The sequence below is a fragment of the Pygocentrus nattereri genome, chromosome 25 (assembly GCF_015220715.1).
Source record: "Pygocentrus nattereri isolate fPygNat1 chromosome 25, fPygNat1.pri, whole genome shotgun sequence".
Lineage (NCBI taxonomy): Eukaryota > Metazoa > Chordata > Actinopteri > Characiformes > Serrasalmidae > Pygocentrus > Pygocentrus nattereri.
This window is the reverse complement of record NC_051235.1, coordinates 16882803-16908914: the sequence shown is the minus strand read 5'-3', so window position 1 is coordinate 16908914 and position 26112 is coordinate 16882803. Positions and strand designations below refer to the sequence as shown.

At 40.2% G+C, this 26112-nt stretch overlaps 2 protein-coding genes across 2 annotated transcripts; one reads left to right on the top strand and one right to left on the bottom strand.

Moving 5' to 3' along the window:
* The first annotated feature begins 4387 nt into the window (after positions 1 to 4387).
* LOC108411886 (cartilage intermediate layer protein, nucleotide pyrophosphohydrolase) lies at positions 4388 to 18719 on the top strand. The gene is made up of 9 exons (XM_017683667.2): positions 4388 to 4433; positions 5750 to 5899; positions 7124 to 7186; positions 7427 to 7696; positions 12586 to 12759; positions 12944 to 13258; positions 13468 to 13576; positions 13947 to 14104; positions 14823 to 18719. The coding sequence occupies exons 2-9, from the start codon at positions 5833 to 5835 to the stop codon at positions 17180 to 17182; spliced, it is 3516 nt and encodes a 1171-aa protein (XP_017539156.1). The 5' UTR covers positions 4388 to 4433; positions 5750 to 5832; the 3' UTR covers positions 17183 to 18719.
* Positions 17828 to 24682, bottom strand: eif3jb (eukaryotic translation initiation factor 3, subunit Jb). The gene is made up of 8 exons (XM_017683665.2): positions 24528 to 24682; positions 24344 to 24435; positions 22543 to 22609; positions 22131 to 22222; positions 21688 to 21802; positions 20922 to 21098; positions 20472 to 20545; positions 17828 to 19059 (listed from the first exon to the last, which is right to left on the bottom strand). Exons 1-8 carry the CDS (start codon positions 24547 to 24549, stop codon positions 18931 to 18933), a joined length of 768 nt encoding a protein of 255 aa, XP_017539154.1. The 5' UTR covers positions 24550 to 24682; the 3' UTR covers positions 17828 to 18930.
* Between the last annotated feature and the right edge of the window lie 1430 nt (positions 24683 to 26112).

Here is a 26112-nt window from a genome sequence, read left to right as displayed (position 1 = left end):
ATTCAGATGCCAATGATGGTCATTCTGGTCAGTGATGGCACTAAAATGGGAAAATAATATTTTTTAAGCCGCATGTTTGACATGTGATTTGTTTTCTACACTGTGTTATGGTCAATCAATTCATTCTGTTCTAAGCCACACTGTTGCTCAGCCTTTCAATCACTGCTTAGCCATCATTGCTAGCCACAATTGCCTCAGGCCTTCGGTTCATTGTAAGTGCCCGTTATGTCCATAGCTAGCATGAGGACACGGAGGTTCTCAGAAGTTTCTAAAGCGTTTTATAATGAGACTATACAACCAGCAGTGACTGGATTTCAGCTGACCTCAAAACAGTTGTGGTTCAGCCACAGATTGAACCTCCTGCTGTGTTAATCGCTGTACACTACTCTAATGCTATCCAGAGAAATGCTGACTTATTGAGATGTGATGTTACAACACACATATTATATGCCGACATACAATATAGCTACGATAAAGTGGGAGTTTATTAGGGTAATTATCAGATTATAATTGTAAAATGCAATCCCCGAACTGATTGTTTAGTTGGACCACTTACAATAGTTGGTTCACTCAGTGATGGCTAAATCAGCATGGCTTAACTAGCTCCAGTAACTGCTCAGCTTAGGCTACAGGCTCTGTAGTTGGCTGTATTGGCGATTATCTGAGAAATTAATGGTAGTTGAACGTTGTACTGTGTTACCTACTCATACTACAGCCAGCATGATATGGTTCACTGTTAACTACCAAACTGATGGCACAGCATCCTGTAATATAACTGAGAAATCAGCAGGTACATTTGGCTGTGTTGTCTGGTTAACTGTATTAGTATCTTCTTTCCTGCTTGCTGTGGTTTGGCAGAGACAGACTTTCATGAAGTATATTTAATGTATGCTTTTTCAGTAATCCCTGAGGACAGGCTGTCAATTGGATGACATTTTTTGCTGCTAGCAAGAGTGTTATGTAGCCGATGAGTTCATGGTTGGAAAACACACAATGGCTGTTTATAGTAATCTGTGAGGACAGAGAAGTTGGAGGGCAGAGACAGGCACAGAAACGGAGACTGAGACAATGATAATAAATAAAATCAAATGTGACTATTTACTGATTCAGTGTATATAGATTTCAGCTGAAATGGATAAATAAATAGTTAAGTGTTTAATTAAATACAGTTATATAGGAATTTATGGAACAGAAACTGCTGTTTATGTAAGAGTGAAGAAAAGGGTGTATAGCAGTAAAAAAGGAGAAATTATTTGATTAAAATATAGGAGAAACTGACAGCTGATGTAATACATATATTCGGCAGGTTGTTTAGTCACTGTGTGATGTAGGTCACACACACACACATGTATATAATGTTGTATAGGTGTATAAGGTGTATAATAAAGGTGTATAAAATCATGCACACAGTCTTTGTAGACAAACAGTGGCAGTAGAATGGGTCATATTGAAGAGCTCAGCTAGATCTGCCCTGGTCAACTATAAGTGCTATGATTGTGAAATCTAGGAGCAACAATGGATTGGCAAGTGGTAGATCATTTAAACTTAGTGTGGGACTGCTGAGTGCTGAAACACATAGCACATAAAAATCACCTATCCTATGTTGCATCACTCACTGCAGAGTTTCAAAACTGTGAGACAGGAGCTTTGCAAAACAGGTTTCTATGGTTTAGCACAGTTTTGCATACAAGCCCAACAGCTCTATGTGAAATGCCAAGTGTTGACTGGAGTGGTGTAAAGCATGCAGCCACTGGACTCTGGAGCAGTGGAAACACCTTCTCTGAAGTGATGAATCTCACTGCACTATCTGGCAGTCTGATGCCAGAAGAACAGTACCTACCAGAATGTGTAATGCCAGTAGTAAAGTTTGGTGGAGAAGAGATAAAGGTCTGTGGCTGTTTTTGGAATTTGATCCCCTTAGTTCCAGTGAAGGGTAATGTTAAATCTACAGCATACAAAGATATTTTGGATAATTATACTTCAAACTTTGTGGTAACAGGTTGGGGAAGGCCCTTTACTGTTCCAGCATAACTGTGCACAGTTCATAAAGACATGATTTGACAGAGCCTTGAGCTTAACTCCACTTTTGACCAAATGGGCACAAATACCCACAAACACACTCAAAAATGTTCTGGAAAGCCTTTACAGAAGAGTGTAGGCTGTTATAGCTGTAAAGGTGGGGTCCAGTTGAAGATTAATGCCCATCATTTTTAAATAGGATGTCCAATGGAAATTGTCCAGTAAATTGTTCACATGCTTTTGGCCACATAGCATATATGTGCTGAGTAATTTTACTCAAGGAACTATTCTTAAAATGGGAACAAATTTTTGTCTAATAAACAAGAAAATACATAAATAAATATTCATAAAAGTTTTGACAATTTGATGCATTTTTCCATTTCCTGTTGCTAGCAGGAGTGTGTTATGTAGCCCATGAGTTCATGGCTGGAAAACAATAGCCATTGTTGGAACACCATGGCCGTTTACAGTTTGCACTGCAGTCATATGGCACTGTGTTGGTTTTGGCTTTCTGCTGTAGCAATTCATGGACACACTGATTATCAACAAATCCAAAAGACAAGATGAATGAGACATGATAAAGGGCACCGTCAACAAATGTTAACCACCATCATGTGGAGTTTCAAATCAATTACTGTTCTCCTGACTGGTAATCTAAATTGTACATGGGAGTGGCCTCAGAGAAATGTTTGTTGACGTTGCATAACACATCATCCTGACAGCACATGGACAAACACCAACAAATTTCTTGCAGTACAGTTGAAACAACTGTGAATCATTAAGATAATTACCTGTGTGTGTGTGTGTGTGTGTGTGTGTGTGTGTGTGTGTGGCTGCTCATTGCTTACCTAACATGCGCAAGAGAATGGACAACTAACATCAGTGGCATACTGTGACTATTAGAGCTAGGCCTTGAAGTTTGAGCCATAAATGTCAAAACTCAGTCAAATATAAAAACTATAGAATAATGCCAATTATTGCCAGTGAGTACCTGTAAGTACCTGTGTCCATATGTTTCCAAACATACTGTAAATGTAGGTGGGGTCCTCTGGAGGTTGTCTGGCCACATGATTTCACACATGACACTAGCAATAGTAGCAACAATGGAGCTTCAAGTTCTGATTTTCCTTTTACTCACTGTTTTAATTTTTGTTATCTGGAGCTTTTTAGAAATGGCAGTCATCTGACTGTTCTTTAGTAAAGGCAATAGTTCTATTTAGAACCATGAGTTCTATATAAAACCATTTCATGCTTAAATGGCTCTTTGCATTGCATCAGCTTGATTGTATAAAGCACAAAAAAGGTTCTTCTATTGTTATGATGTTAAGTTTGTAACAATAGAAGCACTATTTTTCATGCTATAGAGAACCATGTTCAAAAACATTCTATATGCAATACAAAATCAATGATCTAAACACTTAAAAAAGGTGGTTGGTCAAGGATTCCAATCTAAATATAAGAACCATGAGTTCTTTATAAAACCATTTCATGCTTAATGGTTCTTTGCATGTTGGAATGGTTCTTCAGACTGATGCAGAAGATGTTGTAAAAGGTTCTACATAGAACTTTTTTGAACATGGTTCACTGTAGAACCAAAAAGGGTTTGCCTCCTGTTACAAATTTGACATCATAACAACAAAAGAACCCTTTTTGGTGCTTTACACAATGTATTCTCCATCAAGCTGAACAATGATTTCACCATACAAAGAACCATTTAAACATAAAATGGTTTAATACAGAAGTCATGGTTCTAAATACAACAAATTGCACTATTTGTAGCTCCACCAAATTGTCCAGATTCAGCTCTCTTAATTCCTCAGATAGAATGGTAATTAAATTCAGAAGCACAACCAATGTTACAAAAATGTTCTTCTGTAATTACACATTTCCACCAGAGGGTGGAAATCACCAAATCTTACATAGTGCAGCTTTTCACAGTGTACTGTAAAAAAGTTTATTTACCTGATTCAAACATATCATCCCCATGAATAAAATATTTTCAATACAGTCTTCAAGTTTACTTCCTCTCAACAATAACAGTGTTGATTCAAGATGAAAATATTTTAATCAAGTAAATTCAGTGCGTCATGATTCAGTGTGCTCAAACAAAACTCAAGAACATGCAACCTCACAGTGAAACTCAACCCTGCTGGAGAAGATGTAACCCCGTACTCCTACTGAAGTTCTGCTCAAGAACATGCATTATTCTAAAACAGTCCAGTCTTAAAACAGAGAGGTGGGCTCATTTCTGTGGTTTCCTAATGCTGTCATCTGGTTTCCTGACAGTGGCATGGAGCCGACCCCACGACAGAGCTAAGCTATATAAGAGCACACACACACTCTCACACACTCTGCATGCTTCCTGCAGAGCACACATAAAGCCCTTCTCACCTCTCTAGAAGACTCTGACTTGGGTAAGATTGAGAACTTCACATTCACTAATCATCATCATTAACAATACAAATCAGTGATATTTGCCTTATTTTTCTCTTTATATGTCTATATACTGTCTTTGTCAAAATTAAAGTTTGTGTCTCCAAAATTGTAACTATACAGAAGAAGAACATTCTTTTACTGAAAGTTAATGTATGTAAGTTTTTTTCCAAAACAATTTTAGACAAATTTCTATTGACTGACTTATCATGACAAATAACACAATGCAAAGTTAAAAATGAAACAGCGACTTTACAGACATAAAGCTTCCTTAATTTTAATATACATTAATGTACTGTAATGTATTGTTTTGAATTCAAGACCATTTCTATTAATCAATTCATCACGAACTGATTATAGAGTGTAGAGGTTTGTTATTAAGTTCTGATATGTAAATTGAATATCATACAATTTTTACAATGTATGAAATTGACCAACAATGTTTTTGATCAGCATTGTCTATTTTGAAATGAATGTTTTTAAAACATATTGTAAATATACTTCACATACAAAAAACACATGTATTGTTATTGTGCATGTATTGTTGTGTAACTCTGAGTCCTGAAATACCATATGTTGTTGCTCTCATAGCAAAACTATGTATATCCATTTTTTTGGCTTTTATTTTTCTACATCATTTGAGATTAGCAGCTAGCCTTTCATACATCAACAGAAATGGTCCAAAATTATATAAAACAATTACATAATTTTCTCTACACATTTACTTGCACTAAAATGTTTTTGACTTCTTCTGTAAAGTTTACATTTTGCAGAATCACTGATAGTGATATGCTTTAGTTTTTCAATGCAGAGTTAACTAGACTTCTATTAACTGAATGAAAATTCTGTGAAAATGAAATGGTGGTCAATCGGTGTGTGTCTGCTCCAACTGGTACATATGGAATATGCGTAAGTCAGTCTGTGGGGTTTTTTTTGTTGGATGTAGAAACATTTTTACGCTCCCCTGACTCACACTGATGACTATCACAGATGTGATATCTGAGAGAAAATCTAAATCGTGCTTCAGTTCTACAGCTGATTTTGCCCTGTCTGAACTCTACTTACAAAACCTTTTCCTAAATCCAACCTAGAAACCAACCAGATCCTGAAAGGCTGAAGAACCACTTTGGTTCCCTTAAATAATCTTTCAATAGAAAACCATTTTTGTGAACTAAAACCTATCCTTCCACATAACATAAAGGTTCTATACCAATCAAAGGCTTTTTTCTAGAACAGTAACTAAGACAGTATCTATTTTCCAGCTCACAAGTGCTTTTGGCTTCTCTCTGACCTACAGGAGTTCTGTGGCTGGACTATAATTAGCGTGAAAAGAGCAAAGGGTCATTACCAGGGGCCAAAGGTTGCTAGTACACAGCCAGGATGGGCTACCCATTAATGTGGGCCTTTCTTCTTGTTCTCTGTGGAATTATTGGCACCTTCTCTCAAGGTTTGTTTCCCTTGCCCTTTCTTTTGCACTACATTTGGAAAAACACCTTCTGCCGAGTTCTCTGCCTCTCATCCAGTGGTCAAAATGCAGTCTGGCATGAACCAAGAATGTAGCCATGCTTGGACCTTCTAGCTCAGTCTCTGATTTATTATTAAAGGAGTGTAAATCTCTGAGCACTCGGTTATGAGAATGGAAGAACTATTTATACAGTGGTGGAATACATACAATTAAAAATCCATTAGGCCTCTTTTACATTATATAGAGCTATAGCTATTCTTCACTGATGCATTTTACACCCCTATTATTGAATAATCAACCATTTCAAGGACTTCATGAGAAAACCACTCTGGGTGGAAAGTGTGTTGCTATAAAGCATTAAATTTTGGCAAGCTTGTAGGTTTTTAATGTGAAGTTCTCTGTGCTGAAAGCAGCCATCCTAATAGGACATTAACAGCTGCCTTATGGTCATATGAGCCCATGAAATTCCACTCATCCCAGTTAAGTAAAGCCACTAGTGGACAAATAGCCTTATTGTTGTATTTCCCCACTTATATCCAGAGGTTGATTGGAAGTTATGCATGTAAGCCAGAGGCTGTGGAGCCACCTGTCAGCAATTGGCCACACTTCTGTGTTTGTGCCAGGTCCAGTAGCATCGGTTACCTCTGACAAACCCCAGGGCTAAGCGAGGTAGTCTGGGGAAGCATAAGAAACTTGAGAACGGTTTGTTGTAGATCTAGCTTAACAGCTTGCATTACCATATACTGTGATATAATGCTATTAAACGAATAACTGTCAACCTCCAATGGTGAGAACAGCACAGAGTTTAATGGCTAACAGATGAGGAGGAACTATCGCAATATTTACGTCATTTATTGGTACACAGCATATCCCACACCACAGTATAAGTTAATTTCAACATAAACATTAGCATGATTGCTTTATAATCAACGGATAAAAACAGCATAATGGTTATTGTTTGCTGAAAATGCTTTTCAGCTGCTAAATTAGATGTAAATGGGCCAGCGGTGCCTTGAAACAAAATGAGGTACATTTTCAAAGTCATTTTCTGGGTAAATAATGACTGTTCCAAAACGTAATGGGAGTCAACAAAGTGTAGATGATTTTATTTCAGTCCACACATTATAAAAACTCTGTGACCTAAAAATGTACAAAGAAATGGTCAACTTCTTGACTGTTTCTCTAAAAAGCCTCATTTCTCCATAGGACCACAGAGAGCACACAATGGAAGATCTGTGAGCCGTGATCCAGCTGCGTTCTATAATGAAGGTGACCTTGTGTTCATGCACAACAGGGCATAATCAAAACAACATTCACTCATGATCATTAAGGCGCACTCACACAGACAACTGCCTGAGGTTATACCTGATATGCTTAACTGCAATTGTGCTCCACAATTTAACAACAAAAAATATTGCATAGGTTTTAAAAGACCAACTGCAATTCATCCAAAAAGGCCTTACATTCAACGGCCTGTCTAAGCAAGGACGTTTCTATCCCTCTTTTCAGATGACTATGAGTGGACAACGTGGTTTAACATCGATCATCCGGGAGGAAGGGGTGACTATGAGCAGCTGGATGCCATTCGTTTCTATTATCGAACACGTGTGTGCAGCTCTCCACAGGCCCTGGATGCTCGTACTACAGACTGGATCCCAGCACGCAGGACTGGAGAGAGGGTGCACGCTGACCCTGCCGTGGGATTCTGGTGCGTCAATGCAGAGCAGCCTCCAGGAAAGAATTGCTCCAATTACGCAGTTCGGTTCCTCTGCTCAAGAGGTACTGTATGATATGTTGATTTATGTATATTTATGTTTTGGCATGTTTTGCACAGATATCACCATCATCATGGTTTTAGTTATTGGTCCATTATAAGGGTAACTAAAAAGTATCAGTCTGTACTATATCTAGACTAATGCAATGGCGTTAAACAGGATTCTTCTCAGGCAACAGCTCTACAGAGCCGTCATAAAAAGCACTTGAAGTCCTGCAGTCCTCCTTAAAGTCCGCACTTTAGTGTAGAGCTTTACTTGGGCCTAAAATTGTGGTCTGAACCCAAACACAGCCGAAGAACTTAATTTCAAGACCTGACACATGGCAAAACACATCAAGTTGAGTCCTAAACTGGCCTGAGCTCAACAAAGTTTTATCCGAACCCAACCCGAGCTGCATCAGCGATGATCAGATTACTGAGTGCAAATCCGATCAATGCATTTTATATGCTCGAGTAATCAGATAATGGGGAGACTTCCAGTCTACATGAGTCAGACAATAATCTGATTTCTGCTTTGCAACCAGCCAATAAACTCACAGAAGAAGACCTGATGTAAACACAACGTAAAACGCAAACCGAGAAACCCAATAGAATTAGAGTACGAGTTTATACGCGTCGAGAAATCCGATAGAATTAGAGTACGAGTTTATACGCGTCGAGAAATTCAATAGAATTAGAGTACGGGTTTATACGCACTTAGAAATCCAATAGAATTAGAGGACGAGTTTATACGCGTCGAGAAATCCAATAGAATTAGATTACGAGTTTATACGCGTCGAGAAATCCAATAGAATTAGAGGACGAGTTTATACGCACTTAGAAATCCGATAGAATTAGAGTACGGGTTTATACGCACTTAGAAATCTTATAGAATTAGAGGACGAGTTTATACGCACTTAGAAATCCGATAGAATTAGAGTACGGGTTTATACGCACTTAGAAATCCAATAGAATTAGAGTACAGGTTTATACGCACCTAGAAATCCGATAGAATTAGAGTACGGGTTTATACGCACTTAGAAATCCGATAGAATTAGAGTACGGGTTTATACGCACTTAGAAATCCGATAGAATTAGAGTACGGGTTTATACGCACTTAGAAATCCGATAGAATTAGAGTACGGGTTTATACGCACTTAGAAATCCGACAGAATTAGAGTACGGGTTTATACGCACTTAGAAATCCAATAGAATTAGAGTACAGGTTTATACGCACCTAGAAATCCAATAGAATTAGAGTACGGGTTTATACGCACTTAGAAATCCGATAGAATTAGAGTACGGGTTTATACGCACTTAGAAATCCGATAGAATTAGAGTACGGGTTTATACGCACTTAGAAATCCGACAGAATTAGAGTACGGGTTTATACGCACTTAGAAATCCAATAGAATTAGAGTACAGGTTTATACGCACCTAGAAATCCAATAGAATTAGAGTACGGGTTTATACGCACTTAGAAATCCGATAGAATTAGAGTACGGGTTTATACGCACTTAGAAATCCGATAGAATTAGAGTACGGGTTTATACGCACTTAGAAATCCGACAGAATTAGAGTACGGGTTTATACGCACTTAGAAATCCGATAGAATTACAGTACGAGTTTATAAGAGATATATACTATTATAAGCACTGACAAATCACATTACTGAGCTAAAATCCAGCTCTCCTTATCAGATTTCTTAACCCTCCTATCGTCCTTGGGGTCAATCTGACCCCATTCAATGTTTATCATTCAAAAAATTTGATGGGGACAACTGATAAAGCATAAAATTGTCATGATGATATTTTTTCAATGTGCTGAACACATATTGCACGCATTGGTCATCCTCAGGGGTGACCCCAAGCTGTTTTAGCTGTTAAAACTTGTCTGTCAGTGTGTGTGACCTAACATGACCACACCTGCAGGTGCAGTTGATACATTTGAGTTGATATATTTCATATATATATGAATATATATGAAATATATTGATATACATCATGAAACGTGGCAGGTGTCGGGTCTGTCCGACCCAAAACGATTGTAAGACCAGCATAACCTGTTCAAAGTGCAAAAAATATGTCTGCGTGCGCATAAAGAGCTGTTTCATGTTTTGACTACTATCATGTTCACAATGTTACGCAAATGGGTGGATTTTCATGTTGTTTTCATGTTGTGTGTCTCTAAAGACTAAAAGTTTACTGTGGGCATAAAAACCTATTCCATGTTTTCACTAGTATCTGACATGTTCTCATTATCCATTTTCTGTCTCACAAATTGTGGTCATTAATCTTGAGAAGTAAATTTGAGAAGATTTGTATGAAAGATTTAAGATAAATTCATTCTATGATGTTTCGCCTCCTAAAGCACTGTAAAGGCTGAGAAACAGACATTCAGACGACAGGTCAGCTTTAAAATGCAAGGAGCAAACAGCACAGAGAGGATTATCACCTGAATAAAACAACTCATTTCCTCAACACACAGCCTGACAGCCAGGAGCGTCAGACACACCAGCTTCAGAAGAATGACCGGCGACTCCTCATAACGGCCGTCTTCCCCAATAAACCTTCACATTACACAAACAGTGTCAGCGGCGGACAGAATAAAATCAGCGGGCATATGAACTAAATACCCTACCGTCTGATCCGGGACCCGAGAACGAAGTCCATCCGCCTGTCCGTCTGGGTGCAGTGGTAGATGGAGGGGTCATGTAGGTGATTTGCTTTTAAATTAACCAAGAATCGTTTCTCGGGCGCTGTAATGGTGATGGGCTGACTTGGATTTTGTGATTTAGGAAGTTTATCCCTCTCCGGCCCGAGACCCCCTCCCTCCCGGACCAACAGTACCCAGTCCCAGCAGCAGAGCTTCTGCCCCTCGGCCGATCCCGTCATCCGGGTAACATATCGTGGTGTAATTGAGCTGAAAGGCCTCGCAAAAGACTTTTTTGCACTAAATTAAGTTCTGGTGTAACTTAGCTCGTCATTTGCCGGTTAACTCCAACTTTTCAGTGGAAGTTGGAGTTAAAGTCTAGAAAACGGTGCGGATAATAAACTCACAGCGACGTCCTCCTCAACAGCGGTAACGCTACTCTCGCCTTCCGTCATGCACCAGCAAGCTAGCTAGGTTAGCTTTACTCGCTAGTTTTGGGTCCCTAGAGTCTGTGCGCCCCCACGGTGGGTGCAAAGCCCACCTCTGTAGAGGATATGATTGGTCTGTTTTTCTGTCATTAAAATTGTTCTTTCAGTTAATTACTGTTGCTTGTCCCTCTGTAAATTTATAGCAGGACCACCAAAAACAGCAGATACGGCAGCATTCTGATAGGGAGACAGAGGGGCTTCAATGTCACCCCTCGCATTACTGTACTAATTCAACAGGGAGGTTTGACAGATTTATTAGCTTACATTTGTATTTGTTTAGATGTTAATTGTCAAAATATGATCAGATAAAACAACTGCTCGATTAAATATATTATTTTTAGAATATATTAGGCCCTCTCTGAGGGTGTAGAGGGCCCTGATGGTTCTCCTCTGGTGCGAGAAAGCTAAAATTCAATTGATTAAAATCAGTTAATCATCACACAAAGTGATAACAGATCACTGACAAATAAGGGTTTTGTAATGTATAATATGATGTAATAAAATAATCAGCTGTTCTAAGTTAAGACACATCAATACCGACCCAATACCTGACACCATGCTCATTTACTCATTTATTCCAATACCAGCTGACACCATGTGGTATAAGCCAAATATTCACTGCCTCGCTAATGAACAAATGACTCAAGCCGGCAGTAAAAGAGGCTGTGCTTGTACAGAGAAGTGTGACTGACTTTGTGGCAGCTGGACACAAAGCTGTCAATCACTTTAAATATTCTGCTTTGGCATATTCACTGCAATTTACTGTGTGATTTTAGCTCATTTTTAATCGCCATTGCTTTCCCAGTATGGGTGGAGACCCGGAGGCCAGTCAAACAGAGACGACAAAAAGTCGACACTGGAAATTATGTTCGAACTTAACGCTGGGTCATTATCAGGCATTCTTCTTGTTGTTTTGTTTTTTTCAAATGACCTAATTTGTCCTAAAATTTCCTAAAGTTGCACAGTATTGATTATAAACATAATGCAGATCAATGACTATTAGACTACTAAAATGATATTTCAAAAATGATTACAGCCTACACTTAAATATCTTCTTGTCGGTCAGGCCTAGCCTGAATCAAGGTTACACAGAGAGTGCTTGTGACTTCTTTTTCGTATCCAGCTTTGTCTTTGCTAATTATGCCCACTAGGTAGGTCTCCCCTTGTCACATAATGCTACCAAGCTAGGAGGGTGAAGGTTAGCATGTTTCCTCCAAGACCTGTGAAGTGCCACCACATCTTTTCAAACTGCCACTAATGCAACATCATTGAACATCTCAACACATTTCACTTAAGTGGAGAGCACTTAATGCCAATTCTGTTAGAATTCTGCGCTGGCTAGCAGGACACTGGGTGATCGGTTGAGATTGAGGGCCATCTTATACTTTCTTGAACACCTAGCCACAGATGGCTGTGGCATCGCCAGGGACTGAAGTTGCAATCTCCAGATGATAAGACCAATGTTTTAACAGCCCTTGATTGCCTACTTGATTGAGAAATGGGACACCCTTTGGCCCTTGCAGGTACATCAAGCGCGGACTGCAAGTGAGGGATTAGCATTTTGCATCATAAACTTTTTAGAGCATTGACCAAAAAGGAACCCAGTTTGATGCCCCTGATCTGACGAAAGAGCTGTAATTCCAGTTTCAATCAAATGCACCAAAAAATGAAGGTTCTTGACAAAGGTCTAGATTTCTTTAAACAGGTTTGGCTGAGAACGTGAGTGTCATGAAAACCAGAAAAAACAATTTAATTAGAACCCTTTTGGTTTTCAGACAAGCAGCCAGAAATCCATGGAGTGTGGGGTCAATGGTCAGAATGGAGCACCTGCCCAGCACAGTGTGGTCAGGTAGCAGTTCACGTGCGGACCAGAACCTGCAAGACACAATCCAGGCCATGCAACGGTCCAACCGTAGAGGGCAGGCAGTGCAAAGGACCCACATGTCCAGGTAATACACGTCTTTAAATGCAATTGGTTATTAGACAGGCTAATCAAACTGCAGGGTCTGCTTGGTGCACAGCTTTCTGGCCTATTGGACTAACCAAACAGTAAAAAACAGGCTTGATATATTTAAAGCCTAGTAAAACACATTATGATGTTAATAAGAGAAACTCTCTCTGCTGTTGCTGTAGGTTGTGATCTGAAGTGTGCTATGGGGAAAGTGAATGCAGAGTGTAACGCCTGCACATGTCAGGAACACACCATTCTTGGGTCGGTTCGCAGTGCTGGGGGTCTCCCAGCTCCTGGGGCAACCATCCTCCTCTCTGAAAAAAGCCCCAAGCTTCTTACACTAACTGACCATAATGGACACTTCCGTGTGCCAGGAATCTGCCCCGATGGCAACACCACACTGCTGATTAAGATGCAGAACCACACTCCTCAAAGAGTCATCGTGCCACTGAGCTCTGAACACACCACTGTGCTTAATGTGAACCTGGACAGAGCAAGTAATAACCTGATTAATTCTTATTCATTTAAATAAAAGTCATGTTTATTTTTATCTATTAAAGAAAATCACCTGGACACAAAACTGTGAATAGCCTGGTAGGTCAATAGTCACAGAAAAAAACAATTAACCCTCTTTTCATTAAAAATGCAAAATATGCTTGCATGCTTGCTTGATGGAGAAAAAACTCTTGCCAATTATCTCCCCCAGAAAAACTGTATGTACAAAAGAACCCAGAATCCAAAGCCAGGAGAAAGGGTCAAACAGCTGCATTTTGCTGCAAGATTGCGGGATCGACTGAACCTGAAGCGTACCAATGGTAAGATGCAAGGCTAGAAACATCTCAGAGAGCTAATCTTCAATCAGATACCACATTCAAACAACCATCATGTACCATATTCACAACAAATTCCCAAAGCTGTGTTTTGTCCCAATTTGTATCTTATGACTTTTAAGAGTTTGTCCAATTGGTCTCTGAATTGCATCTTAAATATATTTTGTTCATTTACTGGAGGACATATTTTTGTCAGATTGTGATGTATTTCATGTATAAAATTAAGTCAATTATAAGACAGCCATAACAATCAGTACTTTTTATAGTACCAATAACAGTTCTTATTCAGGAAAAAGAGTGTGAAACAGATAGAATTACTGATCTCAATTTTACCACAATGATATTTTTCCCCCAGGTTTCACAATGGAAGTCTGCTTCAGAAAAGTAGATATCGTTATGATGAGACTTTGGTTTTGAGGAACTTGCAGATGGACCAGGCTGGAGAGTACTACTGCAGAGCCAGTAATGAGAATGGAGCTATTAAATCAAAGCCAGCTACCCTCACAGTCATTGGTAATCAAATGCAAATACTATACTGCATATACACAGACTGGCCACTTTATTGAGTACATCTACTTAAAGCTATACTCTTTGTCCTTTTTATTAGGTTACCTTACCTTACAGATGCACCTTATAGTTCTACAATTATAGCAGTCCATCTGGTTTTTTGCAAATTTGTTAGCTCTCTTTTACCCTGTTCCTCAATGATCAACACCCAATGAGACCAGATATTATTTGGGTAGAGGATCATTCTTAGCACTGCAGCAGTGAAACTGACATGGTAGTGACATGTGTGTTGCACTTGTATGAGTGGATGAGACACAGCAGTGTAGCTGGAGTTTGTTGTTTTTTTTTTTTTAACACAGATACATCTATCTTCTTATTCACATTGTAGACATAAAGTCAGGGACAACGACTTATCTGTTGCTGCACAGCTTGTGTGAGTCATCCCCTAGACCTTCATCAGTGGTCACAGGACGCTGCCCACAGGACCAGTGAATTTAGCTGGTAACAGGGTAAAAAGGGGGCCTTACAATGTGCAGATACATTCTATAATTGTAGAACTAAAAAGTGCACCTCTATGGCAAATCGACCTCATAAAATGGACAGTGAGTCTAGATATAAGGTAGAAGCACTTAGTGATTTGGCTGGTCAGTGTATATACAACAGTGTACTTTGTGTACCTTTTCAGCTTTTTGCTTTTTAAATTTTAACCTCTTTCTATCTAAAGGCCAAGATGAACCATCGTGCAACCCGAAGCCTGAAGCACACTTGATCCGCCTACCTCATGACTGCTTCCAGAACCAGACAAACTCATTGTATTATGACATAGGAAGATGCCCTATAGGAACGTGTACTGGCCAGCTAGACAATGGTATTCGATGCAAAGATTCCATATCTTTCTGCTGTGGAGTGTCCAAGATGGAAGAAAGACAAATAACATGTCAAGGCTACCAGTTGCCCACAATGGTGGTCACACAATGTGGCTGTAAAAAATGTGTTGATACAAAAGCTATAGTTCATGGACGTGCTATCGCTGCAGATACTGGAGAGCCCATGAGATTTGGACACATCTACATGGATGGTGTGAGGGTTAGTCGGACAGGTTACAGGGGCACATTCTCCATCCAGGTACCCACTGGCACTGAAAGGCTAGTTCTTACTTTCATAGACAATATGCAGAAGTTTGTGAACACTACCAAAGTACTTTTGTTCAATTCTAAAGGTGGGGCTGTATACCATGAGATCAAATTGCTAAGGAAGAAGCCTCCTGTTACCATTCACTCAACAGAAACCAACAAACTAGAGCTTGGAGAGGTAGAAGGAGAGGAACCCATGGCTGAGATAGAAATTCCACCCAATGCTTTCTACAAAGAGAATGGAGAGGTGTTTGTAGGGGACGTCCAGGCCAGCGTTACCTTCCTGGACCCAAGAGATGTATCCACAGCAGCAGCTGCTCAGAGTGATCTCAACTTTGTTGATGCTGAAGGTGACACACTACCTTTGAGAACCTATGGCATGTTCTCAGTTGACTTCCGGGATAAGGAGAGCAGTGAACCGCTGAATGCTGGAGAAGTTAAAGTTCGTCTTGATGCAGCCCAAGTGAAGATGTCTGAACACTTGAAGACAATGAAGCTGTGGTCCCTCAACCCTGAGACTGGTCTTTGGGAAGAAGAGGGACAATTCCAGATGGAGAAGAAGCAACGAGGAAAACGAGAGGAGAGGACATTCCTTATTGGCAACATGGAAATCAGAGAAAGAAGGCTGTTTAATTTAGACGTGCCTGAAAATAGGAGATGTTACGTTAAGGTCCGTGCGTTCCGCAGCGAACGCTTTATGTCAAGTGAGCAAGTTGAGGGTGTCGTGATGACCTTGATTAATATGGAGCCTACAGCTGGCTACTCAAGTAATCCACGTGCCTGGGGAAGGTTCGACAGTGTAATCACTGGCCCTAATGGTGCTTGTCTACCTGCCTTCTGTGATGAACAGAGAGCAGATGCATATTCTGCTTACATCATGGCCAACCTTGGAGGCGAAGAACTGGAGGCAGTGTCTTCAGCTCCAAAATTAAATCCAAATATCATTGGTGTCCCCCAGCCATATCTGAATAAACTGAACTACAGACGAACAGACCACGATGATGCCAGAATCAAGAAGACAGCTTTCAGCATCAATGTAGCAAAGCCCAGTCCGAACACAGCTGAGGAAGCAAATGGCCCGATTTATCCATTTGAAAAGCTGAAGGAATGTGAGGAGGCTCCATTCAGTGCACCTCACTTCCGCTTTTCGAGAGTTGAGGGAGATCGCTACGACTACAACACGGTTCCTTTCAATGAGGACGATCCAATGAGTTGGACAGAAGACTACCTGAGCTGGTGGCCAAAGCCAATGGAATACAGAGCTTGCTATATCAAAGTCAAAATCAACAGCCCTCATGAACTCAATGTTCGTTCTCGCAACATGGGAGGCACCCATCCAAGGACTGTTGGCCAGTTGTATGGCATTCGTGACATCCGCAGCATTCGCGACATGGACCAGTCATCTGTCTCAGCCGTCTGCTTAGAGTTCAAATGCAGCGGCATGCTCTATGACCAGGACCGAGTGGATCGTACCCTTGTAAGGGTGATTCCTCAGGGCAGCTGCAAGCGAGACAGTGTTAACGGTATGCTACAAGAATACTTGGTCAACCACCTTCCATTGGCTGTCAACAATGACACAAATGAGTTCACAATGCTTGCACCTTTAGACCCTCTTGGCCATAACTATGGCATCTACACAGTCACCGACCAAGATCCTCGCACAGCTAAGGAGATAGCACTTGGTCGTTGCTTTGATGGGACATCAGATGGCACCTCACGAGTTATGAAGAGTAATGAAGGTGTAGCTCTAACCTTCACCTGTGGTGACAAAGAAGTCACCAGACAGAGTGTGTTCCAGCAGCTCCAAAATTCTCCCGGCCGAGCCATAGCAGGAAGCACTCGGCCAGGACGAGGCAACAGAAGACAGAGAGGAGACTCCTCAGCAGCACTCCGCAATAGCCGGAGAAGGAGCACTCGCAATCCCAACAAACAGTCCCAAACCACAGGCTGAAGGTCAGAACAGTCAATGAGCATGGCGAAAGGAGATGAGCTGGCATCACCAACTGCCAAAGAGCTATGCCAAATTCACTGATGGTCCATTATCTTTGAAGCAGATAAAGTAGGTTTATAATAGCTGATGTAACATTCTTAAAAACTACATGATGCACTGTAAAACTTGATTGATGGGTTAGACCATATCATAAAATATACCCAGTGCTGAACCCACAGTAATGCTCAGCTCATTTTAGTGAAAACAAAATTAGCTTTCTAACCCATAAATCCAGCTTCATGGAATATTTCTGGAGCACTCCACAATGGTCGACTTCTCCAAGCACACTTATGACTTAAGATGGGAGTTGATAGTTTTTCAGCAGTGAAAAGCAATGTTTAGGAAAGTTATTTTGTCAAAATGTAGCACACCTTACTTTCAGAACCATCCGGGAATATTTTTAATTACTTTAACTGTTATTTTTGATCATATACATTATATTTACTGGTACTGTGATACATATTTACTACTTGAAACTGTAAATAATGGGATATTTATTTCATAGATAATACAGGACGTCAATCACCCAAAAACCAAATAACACAAATGTCAAGTGTATTTGATTCACTTACTTGAAATAAAACTACAAAACACACAATCGAGAAATTCCTTTTGACCAATGATTTTATTAAATTAGATCCTTAAAAAACAATGCTGGAGTTCTGCCACCAATCTTATCATTTACCAGTTTTTTTTTTCTATCTAGTAAAGCAATTTTTTTCAAATGGTTAAGAACAAACAAAAAAACCCTCAGATGTCAAATATTATTGAAGGTGAGCAGACATTTAGTCTGTTCAGCCAGAGCTTGCTCCTTCTCTTACTTGATACAAGCTTGCAGAAGCTATAACAAAAGACTGAGCCCGACATTCCTGCATTAGTAGTAATTTAAATCTACCAGCATGAGAGCAAAGTAAACTTTAAAATGACCCCCCTAATAAACCCATGGCATACTCTAAAACCTTCCACATGTTAAGGTTATTTTTAAAAATTGACTACTGATATTTGAATAGCATTTCCAACACGATGCTAAATTTTCAAATGTATTTGTACTTTGTTTTTTGCCTTTCCATCCCTTTTCAGTAAGTCAGTGTGCCATCACTGCTCCTCGTGTAGTGTCCTATTGTAAAAGCGCTGACTTTTATAGGCCGATTTTTATAGAAAAAAGAATTTCATTATTTGCATCTGATGTTGCTGATGACTGGCCATCAAAGATACCATATACTGTTCTGCAGATACATCCATAAGAAGAGCAACATATCCAAACTTCCCATCTAGACATTCTCTAGAACTATTTTGCATAGAATATTGTTTCTTTCTATGTAAATAAAACTGCTCATAAGTAACACCACCAGCCATTTCAGTTCATTTTTAGGTGTTCTATAAGGCATTGCAATTCTTATTTAGGCCAATAAGAGAAGACACTTGTGCAAAGGATGTCTCATGTCCTCAAGTCTTTGTTGGAGGCAGAGTTGTAAATACAAGGCGATTTGATATATTTTCCTTTTGTCACCAAAGGGCAATGTTGGTGATAGCAGCTTCACTAAGAGTTGTTTTGACCACTGAAGCAAAAGGGTTGACACAGTGTTCAGTTTAGTTCAAGATGGCACTGATAAATATGAGGGGGGTGCTGCTGCATGTCTGAGGGGTGATTTGGGTACAGAGGCAAACAGGAGAGTTGGGACAGGGCAGGGGGTTGGGTTTAGCCTTTGTCACATGAAGTCCTCATAATCATTGTAGCCGCCAAACTCTCCATAATCATTAAAGTCATCTTTCAGTGTTGCTTTCAATCCACCTCCACCAAGAGTCTTCTTTTTCTTCTTTTGGCTTTTGGCTTTTTCCTATGGAAAACATCAAATGACAACATATAAGCAAAGACAGACTTATCCCATACTTTAGGACAACACAAATACATGTGGATCACAGAAAAAGCCTTTTTAAACCAAGGTTTACATGGCAAAACATGGTTGTTCAATATTATAAACAAAGGGACTATGTGACTACAGGTTCTTATTCCAAACAAGCAACAGTGCACCTGACTGCGCCCCTTTAAACAACTGGTTTCAATCTTTAAACTACTGATCAAGCTGATAGACAGCACTGGTGGTGTTTTCTACTGCTAAGAAAGTGACTACTCTAATGTTGCCAGGAGAGGGCCCACTTCTGAGATTTTTGACATTATTAGAGACGGAAGGTGCAAACGAGTAAAATGAGTCACCAGATATACTTTAACAACATCTGAAAAGGTGGAGTTATATACTACCTGTTTTGAGTGGAGCGACAGGTGATTTGTTCTCCTGTGACCAAGTGTGAGTGACGAGATAAGTGGTGTAACCGTACTGTCCTACAGTAAACTCACCTATTTCCATACATCTTAAGCTTTAGCAGTGCTAAATCACGTCTGCTCCACACAACTACAGCGATGCTACAGCACTTTACATTCATATTTTAATATTAGTGCATTCCCAAGCAACAAAAGAAAGAAGTGGGTTCATGTTAGTTACAGCCCTGATTTAAAAGAAAGTAAACTGAGAAAGCTATGAGGCACAGAAGAGTGGGAGAGCACTAGCTGCCTACTGTCACTCACACAGCACGGCGAATTGATGTTACTGCAGATCGAATGACTAAAATAAATAAATAAATAAAAATAAACGACCCTAAAAGGAGGACTCCATTTGTCTGGTGTGAGAGAATCACCACTGCAGTTAAAGCTTTTACTTAGCGAGCATTAGATATATTGTGTCAGACAGCTAAAAATTATCTGTTCTCTTTCTTAAATTATGACTATTACAAAAATTGTGGCCGTGCTTTTGCAGCTGGTAAAAACAGCCAACCAGAAACTTTCTCCCACTGTGTCATGACAGATTTGCGAATTGTTCCATTGTTTGTCGAGTGTCATGTTCTGACCACAAACAATAGTTTAAAACACCAATTAACCACCCAGGAGCAAAAACTAGCCTACAAACTTAAGAGAAATAATGATTTGACATTTATCATATGTATCGATATTGACCCGTATGAATTTTGTTTATCATAACATTTCTGGCCATATCAGCCAGCTCTATCTGGAATGAAAACCTTCAGTCATCCTATCCTTCTATGGATAAGGCTTAAAAACCCTGGCTAAGAGTAACTAAAAGACAAAAGGGCCCCCCCCCCTACTGCAGGGATGTGGGATTACACCTTTGCATTGAAGTCATCAGCCCCTTAAAATCTGCTTACTGTGTTTACTGAAGGAATATACTCAACTCACCTTTTCCTGCTTTTGTTTTTCACTCAGAAGGACTGACAAGGAATTGCTGATTTTCCTTAGGTCATCTACTTCCACTGTGAAAAATACAGCAATAAATGCACATCAATGAAAAGGAACACTCCTCTCTGCATGACACAGTATGACCTATTCCCTTAATAATTCACTGCAAGAAAAAACATTTTAGCAACACAGAAACAAAAGCTAGTCTGCAGAAACTGTGGACTAAAGTGGTTATTTGAGCAGAGTGCAACTACATTTTGTTGTCTACAAGTGATTCAACAGGCCTCAATTCACTTAAACATTTCTTTGTTAGGTTTAATACAGCTAGCAACATGCAGCATAGATAAGTACTAACTACAGTTGCTCAGAGCAGTCCAGTAGAGGGCACAAGAACTCATAACCTACCATGAACAACTTAAGCATAAGAACTGAAGGATGAAAAGCACTCACATGAAATACAAAGCTCCCGAAACAGCGACTCCAAAAAGCTGGAATAATGCACTGACTTTTCAAACTGTGATATCTTGTCTTTCAACAACTTTGCAAAAACTACAAAGTCGTCCTTAGTTGAGGGACACATGGCTTCAATTCCAGAGGCACTATTTGTAGTAACAGTTGTCTCAACACCTGTAATTAAAGGTTAAAAATAGATGAGCTTGTCAATTAATTACAATTGATAATGTGAAAGAGCCCAATACACAAAAACTGACCAGGAGTGTGCTGTGAGGTGCAGCAGGCTTTAATCTCAATGTTTTTGGTCCATAAACAAATAGGTTTTACAGCAAATTAGATTAGTTGAGGGCTGTTAACATGAAAATGGTGGTCAATGAGCGGTAATAAAAGACATGAGACAAAAGTTTTTGTTTTTCTTTTTCCTTTTATCGGCAAGTAAACTGTCAGCGCTCAAATTTTTTCAACAGGATTTATTTATATAAAAAACTAATATACAGTTATGTGCAAAGGTTTGTGCACCCCTGGCCAATTTAAGTGTTTTGGCGGATTTTGAAAATAATACATCCTCTAAATCCCGTATCTCCAGATGCTGAGAGTTGGGTTGGAGTGGAAGTGTTTAAAGAACCATTTCTATAAATGAAGTGTGAGTGTAAAGAAAGATTAAAGAACCTCCACATAATGTGAAGGCATAATGTGAAGTACACCGATCACGTGTTCTGTATAAATTTACTCTTGCCATTACCGTTCATGAGAAAGGTCTTACCAAAAGCTTCACATGCTAGCGCCATGTCTGACTCCTCCTGCAGCTTCTGCAAACGCAGCTTCTCTGCTGCCTGCTCCTCAGGGGTGAGCTGCACATCGTCTCGGGACTCCTCTAACTATTCAAACATTTTAAATGAGAACATTACATATGTTTCAAGAACTGTACTAGAGGGCTATATTATATAACCTTTTAGAGAATTAAAATAAGTCTGCAAGTTTGTCTTTAAAAGATGATGGGATGGTGTATAGTTCTAAGACAAGTCAGAGTCAGGAACCTTAATGCAGAAGAACAGTTCTTGATCAGTACTCAGAAACTGTCTAAACATTGACTGTGCACAGTTTAGTCCTGCCATAGAAAGACTTGGAATAATAGAAAACTCAAGAGACCCAACAGAGGGAATTTAATCCAGAAGGCCAACCACCTATCAGTTTGTTATAACTCACCCTGTTCTTGAGCTCCTCTTGTTTCCTCTGTTTCTCATTTTCTTTCTCTTTGAGTTTAGCATTCAGCTTTTTCTTCTCTGGAGCTTTCTCCTCTGATAGATACAGAAAGACACCCGTGTCAGATGTAATGGGACAATCCGGCTGCCATACAAAATTAATATTCAAAACATTTTAACAGATATACACACACACACACGTATCAGTAGTCAACCTGAAGATGAAAATAAGCCTCCACATGATTTCATGGTTTCTAAGATTTTGTTTAGGCCCAAATCAGTAAATACTGCAAGAACACTACATAACTCTACATTAGGTTTACATAATATATTATACCAGGTTTTGTCCACCACACTTAATTTCTACATTTACTTTGTTTGCTCCCCTTACACTATAATTCAGTGAAAAGCAGCACCTATTTTTTTCTCCTCCATCTTCTGCTCTTTCGGCTCTTCCTCCTCTTCATCATCGTCCCAATTGTCCTGCACCAAAAAAAAGAGCACTCAAGATACTGCAACTAAGTTTCACTAAAAGACTGGAACATAAAATGATCATTCAAGTACAAAGTGGACACAATATTCAGGCTTTCGGAATCCATCAAACTGCAAAATGCCTGTTTTTTTAACGATGGCTGGTAGAACACGGAATATCATAACACACATAAAGGTGAGCTGCTGATATGAAATTAAAAATGTTAACATATGTCCTATGAGGCATTATGTGGTATCTGGTGTACATTCATGAAAAATGCCTCAACTCATTATCTGCCAATTCCAATTTAGCACTGATATTTGTAGTACAACACTTCACTGCTTGACCAAATGCAAGTCAAGCAGTGGTTTTCTGTGAAGATGCTTCGTTCCCCACTAAAATTTCTGATGTAACCAATTTCATCACAAAACTTTCAAAAGTGTTCATGTGGAGCTCACTGTGGGGAAACTGTCTCGATAAAATACATCAAGACTACTTGACAGCAGAACACGTACTGAACTATGAATATACAAGTGGCAGTTACCAGATATAAAGAACATGTAAATCAGGTCATGACAGTCACCAAAAAACCCCAAACACTAGAAAGCTCTGCTGGGAATCAACGCTCATGACCCCTCTACAGAGTACATTTGTACCTCGCTGGCTACTGAAAAGCTCCAGCCAGTCCTTTCCAGAAACGCGTTCCAAAAAGTAGAAATACTGTTCATTCATAACGCAGACGAGGCGACCGGGGGGTGAACGCGTCATTTGAGAGGGTTCTAGATCACTCTGAAGAACCAGCGAGTGTCAAAAGTTGCAAGACGCAGCATGACTCAGTTCAGTCATACGATACCGCCACGGTACCGGCCAATAAAGCGCCACCAGCTGCTGTCAGCCGGATTCAGCTTTGGGAGACAATAACACGCGTTATTTGTATTAGACGCACTAAACCTGAATGACTTGTCGCCGGTGAATCAGCGAGACGGAGCACACGGTACAATCTGTGGGGGAAAAGCTCCACCTGGCGCTCCAGGGCCTGTCAGCATGTTCATACTAGCGGGCTAAGCTAGCGTGTCTGCTAGAAACTGTTAGCGGTCCTGTTAACTGCGTTAAATTAATAAGCAAAGCAACTACGACGACGTTTTTGAGTACCTTTACACGGACCATGGGGTCAAGAGAACGAAGACGAGCACAAACCGACATTAAAGTAGTGAAACTGCGGTAATACGAGGACCTGCGGATAACCCAGTTAGCCAGCGTGCTAACACGCGTTCCTCCGCGGCCCGTCACACAACGCCGTCTCAGCTCGGCCGAATGCGAAGGCACTGACGGCCAGTTTGACCGATACTCATCAGCCCTGAGTGTCGACCGAGTGTGTTACTCGAGTTGATCCAAACCCGTCTTCTCCTCTGAAAAACGGCTCAGCTCTCAGAGTACACTTGTAGCTAGTTGACCAACTTCAGACTCTGCCATCAGGCTGGCCAACGCCGCGCTAATGTCACACCGCCATCTCATTAGCCAGAAGCTAACTTTCACAGCTCCAGAGCTGCAGCAGACCGCTATTTCAGCCCAACGCCGACCAAGCCCGTACTGGCTAACGTTGTAGGCTAGCTGAAGGGCTAAAAACACAAGGAGCCAGCGGGCACACGACTTTTTCACAGACAGTCACCGCGGCTCAATCAACGGCACAAGTTAGGAAATCCTCCGACCAGCCCTGTGGGGTGAAAGTCGGCTCACTAACCCACCTTCACGTCGTCTTCCTCGTCCTCGCCTTCCCATTTGTCCTGGAGCCCTGGCGTCTTCTGGATCAGCTCAGTCGGCTCGAAGCTTTCCGCGTCTACCGTTACAACAACAATACACATTGGCGCCGGGCGTTTAATCAACACCACCTTCGGAGGAAGGTAAAAGCTCAGCACGTGTGGTTCTTACCCCATGAGTCGGAGTCCGCCATCTTGTGCGTGTGCGGGTTCGTCAGACTCCTCGCCGCTGTCCGAGTCCGCGATCACAGCGTGTGCGCCGAGCTGCGCGGCGCTCTCAGGGAACTGAAGCCGACGGGATCCGGGAGGACCCGAGCGCGTTCACGACGACAACGGGTGGTGCGCCCCCGTGTGGAGCGTAGAGTATAGGCTCAGCTGTTCTCTCTGCTCCTGTCGGTCGTGTGCCAACATTTTCAGTTATTTTCTCAAAACTCTGGCTGATTATGTCGTTATAATGACTCGTGTTCTTTATAAATAATTGATTATTTTCTCAAAATAAAGTTTTATTCCAAAACGCTGTACATAATACATAACTTCATAACTTTTAAATAGTAATATCTGCAGTAAGTTGGAAAACACATTTTAAATTCTGTAATAATGGTGATATAAATCATAATATAGTATTGATATTTCTTCTATGTGTAAAGCCCACTCTCTTACATGAACATTTAAAATCATTTTTAATTATTTAATTATGAAATAATTCTGTATTATTCAAAAATAATTCCACGCTTTGCAGGCAACACTCATACAGACCACGTTCAAGAATCACGCTGGAGTGGGCTACACACACACACACACACACACACACACACACACACACACACACACACGCTGATGTACAAAAGGATATACAGCCCTTTGTAACAAAACGTTTCATTTTCTTTTCTGACATTCAATAACTCACTGTTGAAAAAATATCTGTTTTAAGTAAAAATCTCAAAAAGATGTAATTATTAAGAGATACTAAGTCAATATTTTAAGAGAATAAGTGATATTAAGTCAGTGTTTTGAGAAATGCAGTGTATTTGCATACCTACCAACCTATTCAGCCTAAAGCAGTTTAACTCTGTCCACTCATGCTAAAGCTGTAGGTGTTTCAGCCCAGATCTTTTACATATCAGTCACCAGTGCTACTTTTACTTATGCTTGAATCTTTTTTACATTGAAGGGACAATATTTTTACTTGAGGGTTTAGGGTCTTTATCTGCCTGTTTTTGAGTGTAGAAGGCAGCCATCATTTCACAAACTATTTAGGTCGTTCCACAGGGATCAGAGAGCTGTATGACATTCACTCTATGCACTCACATTGTTAAGAGGTTGTAAAGCAGTGCTTCTCAACCCTGGTCCTGGAAGCCCAGTGCCCTGCACGTTTTAGTGTTTTTCCTGCTCCCAACATACCTGATCCAACCAATCAGCTCATTAACAGCCCATTATTGGGCTGCTTTAAAGCAGGAAAAGCACTAAAAAGTACACAGCAGTGGGCCTCCAGGACCAAGGCTGAGAAACACTGAGGAAACACACTACATCCTTTTGTAAGCACAGTTGACTCATAAATTCATAAATAGTAAATTCACAACAGTACAAATTCAAAAGGACAAAATGCTGACATTAATTCATTAATGTGAAAAGTACAAACCCAATTCTAAAAATGTTGTGACACTAAGTGAAAAGCTAATAAAAACATAAACCTGAGATTTTAAATTCTGTTTTATCTTATTAAATTAAAAATTGCACACAATATTTGATATTTTATC

Excerpts from the sequence above, each read along its gene's own strand:
- LOC108411886 (XM_017683667.2), top strand. The coding sequence starts at position 5,833 with ATGGGCTACCCATTAATGTGGGCCTTTCTTCTTGTTCTCTGTGGAATT. Across the intron at positions 7,187-7,426 it reads AGCTGCGTTCTATAATGAAG|ATGACTATGAGTGGACAACG; the intron begins GTGACCTTGTGT and ends CCCTCTTTTCAG. Across the intron at positions 14,105-14,822 it reads AGCTACCCTCACAGTCATTG|GCCAAGATGAACCATCGTGC; the intron begins GTAATCAAATGC and ends TTCTATCTAAAG.
- eif3jb (XM_017683665.2), bottom strand. The coding sequence starts at position 24,549 with ATGGCGGACTCCGACTCATGGG. Across the intron at positions 24,436-24,527 it reads GGCGGACTCCGACTCATGGG|ACGCGGAAAGCTTCGAGCCG; the intron begins GTAAGAACCACA and ends TTGTAACGGTAG. Across the intron at positions 22,610-24,343 it reads ACGAGGAAGACGACGTGAAG|GACAATTGGGACGATGATGA; the intron begins GTGGGTTAGTGA and ends TTTTTGGTGCAG.